The sequence below is a fragment of the Pygoscelis adeliae genome, unplaced genomic scaffold, assembly GCF_000699105.1.
Source record: "Pygoscelis adeliae isolate BGI_AS28 unplaced genomic scaffold, ASM69910v1 Scaffold143, whole genome shotgun sequence".
Lineage (NCBI taxonomy): Eukaryota > Metazoa > Chordata > Aves > Sphenisciformes > Spheniscidae > Pygoscelis > Pygoscelis adeliae.
In genome coordinates, this window is record NW_008824405.1 from 108,479 (window position 1) to 115,206 (window position 6,728).

General features: G+C 44.6%; 1 protein-coding gene across 1 annotated transcript in view; it reads right to left on the minus strand.

The window, feature by feature from the left end:
- The window catches only part of ANK2 (ankyrin 2, neuronal), a 329,331-nt gene that overhangs the window by 102,118 nt on the left and 220,485 nt on the right, over positions 1-6,728 (minus strand). Inside the window, exons 13-16 of the mRNA XM_009320420.1 lie at positions 6,508-6,606; positions 3,875-3,973; positions 2,474-2,671; positions 390-488 (exon numbers count right to left, since the gene is read on the minus strand). Of these exons, the coding sequence (XP_009318695.1) occupies positions 390-488; positions 2,474-2,671; positions 3,875-3,973; positions 6,508-6,606 (495 nt within the window). The remainder of the gene's footprint in view (positions 1-389; positions 489-2,473; positions 2,672-3,874; positions 3,974-6,507; positions 6,607-6,728) is intronic.

A 6,728-nucleotide genomic window follows, 5' to 3' on the forward strand; every position in this document is an offset into this window, starting at 1 on the left:
CCGGCTGCCCGCGGCGGCGGGCCTGGCTTCGCGTCTCCCCAGAGCCGGCGCTGAGCGATTCCCACAGCCCACGGGGAAACCGGGCCTTGCCCCCGTGTTTATCCCCCGGGGCTTTGAGCGTTTGGACCGCCTAATGGAACCGGCGCTACCTGAGCCACAGAAACGCGTCCCTCCCCAGAGCCGGCACCGGCGACCCAAACCCGACACGCTCGCTTTCCACAACTAGCGCACATAAACCGTCACCCCTGGGGGAACGCGACCCTAACAAAGCCGGAGCCACCGTGTGAAAGTGGCCGCAGCCTCCTTTCGCGTGCACCTTTCACACACTTCTTTCCTAGGGAAGACTCCAAAACGCCGCTGACTTTTTTTTTTTTTCCCCTTATCAGTACCTTGCCAGCTGAATCGGGAGAGGCACGGCGCTGCAGCAGGAGTTTTGCCACTTCCAGGCTCCCATATTTGGCCGCCACATGCAAAGGTGTGAATCCCTTCTGCAAAATTCCAGGAGATAAAAAGCAGATGTTTGCGTTAAAGGTCATGCTGACATCTCTCTTTTAAGAAGTATGTACCAAGCGCTTATTCTTCAACCTATATTCTAGCTGGCAGAATCAACAGCCACACATACAAAGGGCATCATCTCTTGAAAGCACTTTTAGAAGCATGGAATACAAGAAAATACTTTCCCTTTTATTCTTCCCAACGTACGTGCTGTCAGGCTGGCAGACATTTTATCTGATACAGACTCTGCTAGCAACATAGACTCTGCGTGTGGGCAATGAAGGCACTTGTTCAAATTTTTACTCCAAACCAGCTGCACTTTTTAGTTCCATGATGGGCAGCTTTAGAAATACTTCCTGTACCAAATGTTGCCAGTAACAATGAAACACCAACTAAATTCAGTGAGAAAAGCTCCAAACTTCATATTCCTCCTTTAGCGAGTTTGTTGAAGAACGATTTGTATTTGGACTCGTGTATCCATACAGGCACTAAGTTCCGCTGCAGCCTCGGAACTGCAGCTAGAAAAAGTCAGGCCTGACTCAATGGCAGTGGTTTTGGAAACACATTGTGGCAAGACCAAAAATCTTGTCTTTTGAAAAGAGTCCTTTTCTATTTGTTTTAATAATGCTTGTCAGTACAGCACAGGCGTAAGGTCTATGTCAAACTAGCATGCTCTTTGCCTGTTCTTTTAATTTAAAAAACCCGTGTTGATAAGGAAAACTCATGGATGCCAGACAGTAGGTGGCAGACTGCACCGCTGCCCTGACAGTAATTCCGGGGAGCTATTGACCTATTTGCCTGACACATAAGTGATGTGTAATGTTTAGTATCGCTATCATCTTGTTCCATTAATCCCACCTCAAAAAAGAGTTTACGTCGGGGAATCTCAACCATTTCCAGTTCACAAATCACAGGTTTGTAGAGGGATTAGCTAGTGGACTACATCTTCTCCTATTCATAATTACAGAATGTTCCTGCAGTACTGAAGCAATTGCCATAAAGCAATATGGGAAATTAAGAAAGTATTTAGTGTATTTTTAGCCGTTCTAATGTGATTTAGCTGCTGGATAAAAGGAGAACAGCAAGCATTCCCAGTAATCCGTGGATCATAATTTGAAAATTGCTGGTTTAGTCTTCTAAAACCTGGAAGACGCTCTTGTTCAAAAACATGTTTTAAGCTCCAGCTGTAAAATCAGGGCTACTTTTTCAAGACCTAAAACAATAACGAGAATTAAGTGATTCTCACTTAATCACACGCGATAAATTTGGAAAAGATACCTTGGCACATAATTCCATTCACAGCGATCTATTTTCTTACGTGTTCATCACTCTGTTAGGAATCTATTGGTGAACATTTTTGGCTAACAAAACAATAATGATTCTGCAGACTATTTCTTTCATAACCCCAGACAAAATGGCCTATTGTGTCATATGACACCTCATTTATAGAACCACTGAAAATAGATTCAGCATTAGATGCGACTGGACAGATGCTGACTTGTATGTTTTAGGAATGTTCCTTTCAGCTAGCACAGACCAGAATTATTTTACTATTTAAGTAAACAAGATACTGAAGAATAAGCAGGCCTGCTCATAAAAAAAGTGTCGTTATCATGCCCTTTTCTTTTTTGAAAACTTTGGCCAAAAAAGCCCTACCCATAACACAACGGGAAAGAGAGAAACAAGGACTCCGTGTACGTTTTAAACCTGTCGGGACCGTGTATTTATCATGATCTGCATTTGGCTCCAGTGGGAACCAAACTCCCAGCTTTAGATGACAGCAAAATACGTCAAAATTTGATTAACTTCCGATATGTTACTTCAGTCTATTGGGTCGCTGTTGATTAAGTAAGAACAAAACAAAAGACCCGAACAAGTTCAGTTTGTCAGTGGGAGAGTACGTTCCTCGCGGAATAGGTGTGTGCTGGCATGCACCCCCTGCGCTACTGGGCTACAGCCGTCAAGCATTTTGTCTTACTTTGGTGGACATGGAGTGCGAGGCACCTGCCTCTAGGAGAACCGATGCGACATCAACTTGTCCCTCTCTGGCAGAGATGTGCAGTGGAGTGTACCCATTAGTTGTTGCGGCATCGGGGTGGGCCATGTGCTGGAGCAGAAGTTGGACGATCTCCGTTTTGCCCAAGCGAGAAGCAATGTGCAATGGAGTCTGTTCTTCCTACAACTCAAATCGAGTAGATAATTAGCGCAGGTAGAACCACCCTGAACACAATATTCTGGCTGATCCCAACAGATCTAGCTATGCGTTTGTCTTGCAAAAATCACAGGAAGTAATAGTACAAAAAAAGGCACTAACGGAGGGCTCGTGGGTTAATTATTGCGATGAGCTCAAGCAACATCTTGTTAGAACAGAGAGAACTATGAAGAAAAACATCGGGTTTTTTTCCTTTTATCAAGCAGGTAGCGCACATCACTGTGAGCGTCACTTGCTCCCCTTTGTGTTCTTAATCTGTTTTACAACAGCTGTACCTTGCTCTGCAAACAGTCCCCTCGGTTTCAAAATCTGGCACTAACTGCTATCAGAACCTCTGACGTTTGGTTTTAGGACATGGCTGTGCACCTCCTTGCTCAGACGAGAATAGCTATTGCTGGTCCGACTCAGGCACATCGTACTGGGTTTAGCCAGGATGGAGTTAATTTTCATCACAGCAGCCCATATGGTGCTCTGTTTTAGATTTCTGACCAAGGCAGCGTCGATAACACACCAGTGTTTTAGCTATTGCTGAACAGTGCTTACACAACGCCAAGGCTTTCTCTGTTTGTCCCTCTGCCCCCCAGGGAATAGGCTGGGGGTGGGCAAGAGGTTGGGAGGGGACACAGCCAGGACAGCTGGCCCGAATTGACCAGAGAGATAATCCATACCATATAACGTCATGCTCAGCAATAAAACTAGGGGGTGAGTTTTTCCAAAGGAGCCGTTGCTCGGAGACTGGCTGGGCATCGGTCTGCTTGTGGGAGGTGGTGACTGACTGCATTCACATCGCTTGTGGGGGGAAGGGGTGGGTTTTCTGCTTGGTTTTTTTTTTTCCCCCCTTTCTCCTTCACCTATTAAACTGCCTTTATCTCAACCCAAGAGATTTTCTCGCTTTCGCCCTCCCAATTCTCTCCCCTATCCTGCTGCGGGAGCAGTAAGCCAATGACCGAGCAGGGCTGAGCTGCCGGCCAGGGTCAGCCCACCACACACATTCTCTTTGGAAGATCTACGTGCAAATACGTTACTGTTTTCAGAACTGTTTTCAGGTGTGCTTAATACTGAATCAACAGAAGAAATAAAAATGAAATCGCTCCTCCCTAGCTCCTCTGCTCCAGCTATGTTTTTGAGTAAGAGAAAGCAAAAAAAAATTGTAAGCAGAACACCTACCCTGGCTCGGGCATCAACCAGGGCCCCGTTTCTCAGGAGGCAGCGAACTACTTCCACCTGCCCGGCACGTGCCGCCATGTGCAACGCAGTTTCTCCACGCTGCAGAAAAGCAAAAGCGTTTCAGTGTCCTAAACCTCCACGAAGAAACAGAGCTCCGACGGTGTGAATTCCACCCGCGTCAACTCGTGCAGAGACCCGCCTTTCCGCCAGCTGAGAACCTGGCTTCAGACCCAGCAACAGGCAGTTCACAAGGGCGTGTGCATACACGTCGCTGGGCCTGGGTAGGCTTTGGTTTGCAAACTCGGTGATCCCAGACAAACGTAATCTCGCTACAGAGGGTCAGAATGAAAATCCTGGCTTATAGAAAATTCTGCCGTATAGACTCCCCTGGTCACATATGTTCCTCAGCTTTCTACGTAACAGTGCATCAGCTTGTGTGCCGCACAGGAGATAAAAGTATATTGAGCCTGTCTCTCTCAAGGGATTGCGAAGCACATGAGCCTCAAGATGGAAGGGGATATTTTTCCAGATGGTCTCTTCCTGCACACTGTGTGGAGCTGGCAGCGTTGAAAGGCCTTGCAATGGCTGTGCACGACTGAGCCAGCATACGAAATGTGTAAAATCTGTGCTCAGCAGCGTGACTCTGTCTGCAGGCTACAGAATGAATCTCCTTTCAAGCATTTTGTAGCCCACAGAATTTGAAGGAGGATATGAAATTTTGGAAAGCTGACTGGAGTGATGTGGAATTTCAGATCGGGATAATGAAGTACGGATGATACATTCAAAGCATTTACTTTTTGCATAGGTTTGCAAAGGAACACTGAAAGTGAGTATTCCTTGACGATGGCGTTTCCAGCTTAATTTTGCACTGTCCAGCATTCTTTGAGTGCACTGTCCTAAAGCGGACTAAAACAGTCCCTGCGCAGCTCATCGGTATCTGGTACATTAGGTATTGGGACAGTTCCGCAACCAGGAGCTCTGTATTTATCTGTTATGCTATGACAACACAGCAGGGCTGATCCCTTCTTTGTGTTAACTGTTCCTTCTCCTTACGCTAGAGCTGGAGTATGTTCTGTTGTAAGGCTTCTACCCCCACGACCATCAAGGTAAACTGCAACTGCCAAAATGAACAGTCTGGTCAAGATCTTTTGCATCAGAATCGGGTCTTCTTGTCCGTCTAGATGCAGGAAAAGAAGCAGCCTGAGCTTGCCTACTATTATGAACTTCTAATTAAAGCAAACCCTCTTCACCAGGACTTGATTTATCTTGCCTTTTTAAAATTAACATTGTATCACCAGCTGTGATTGGCAAGTAGGCAACAAACAAAATCCCACAGCCCTAGCTACAAATCCGAATAGATAATTTCCATTATTACCTGAAGAATGAGCTGTTTAAAACGTGAATAAGGTTTACATTTCACACACTCTAAAGATCAAATTTCTATAAAGACTCTTTTGTACTCGAATTAGCAAAGCAATTTAGCTTTTGGAAACAGTTAGTAATTCAACAGAGAACTTCAGCTTACCAAGTAAAAGCCAAGACACCTGTGTAGCATAAATTGTGAAGTGTTAAACTTTGCACACAAATGTCCGGTAACACAATACTTTTAATTGCTTCCACAAGAATTTCTTGTTGGCTTTCGTATCATCAATAAAGTTTTTATACAAAGATTGCTTCTATAAAAAGGTATGAAAGCAGTAGGAGACTTTGTCAAGAAAAGTCTGTTCTAACGATTCAAGCAAACAACTCGGTGTGCTCAACATTTTTACTAAGGTCCATGTAAGATTTTTCTAACTGAGAAAAACCGATGAGTCCAGTGTACCTGGGTTACTAAATTTTTGTTGCTGTTTTGTTGCTGGGAACACTTATCTCTAACATTATTTACTGGTAAAAAAGCTGCTTTCAGAGTGCAGGTGGTCATGAGCTGAATATTTGTTTATACTGACAAATTTGAACAGTAAGATACCTTATGCGATACGGCTCAGAAAACTATCATGTTCTTTTTATTGTTATTCTTCTTGGTAACTAGGCCATTGGTATACAAACACTGATTTCTATGGTAAGTCAGGTTCTGCGTTTTGTGTTACCTCCCAAAGGTCACATTTTCTACATTTAAGCATGTTCTTTCGAAAGGCACCCGTTCCTGGAATTTCCCGTCTACGAGGAACATCTTGAGTTTAACATTTTTCCTTTTTGTTTGGTTGTTAGGTTTTAAGCATTTTATACCCTTTCACCGATACAAATGACACGATTTCACGGCAGCCAGTGAAGCTACGCAAGCAGAAATTAGAGCCATTTGGACTTAAATTTCATCCTTCGGAATGGAAACACAGTCTTCCCCGTGACTTGGCTTATAATCAGTTTTGGATGTATTTGGTGAGCTCCGTCTGTTTCTAAGGGAAACCTTACCTACTCGAGCATTGCTGAAGAATACGTGAAGCCACGGATGGCTTATAATGCATATACAATCACCATTTTCCCCTCTTCACTACAGGTGCTAGGATAATTTGTCCTAAAATGCACTGAAGTCATAAAGTATCGTTAAAATGTGACCTTTGGTTGAGCTACATGGTAGGCCAGACCCTTTTCGGAGGAGGTATTGCACAGATGATTCTAGTCAAAGCCATACTCACAATGTTAGTGACATCGGGAGAGGCTCCGTTCTGCAGCAGAAGGAGGACTATGTTCAAGTGGCCCATAAATGCAGCCACGTGTATTGGTGTGAGGCCCGACTGCGAAACAAAGCAAGAGCAGTTTTACTCCTCTGCACGGGCGCAGGGAAGGGGCTTCTTCGTTTAAATGAGACATACGTGAAAGTGAGGCATGACAGGAGAGAGAAAAAAGGAAGCAAAAA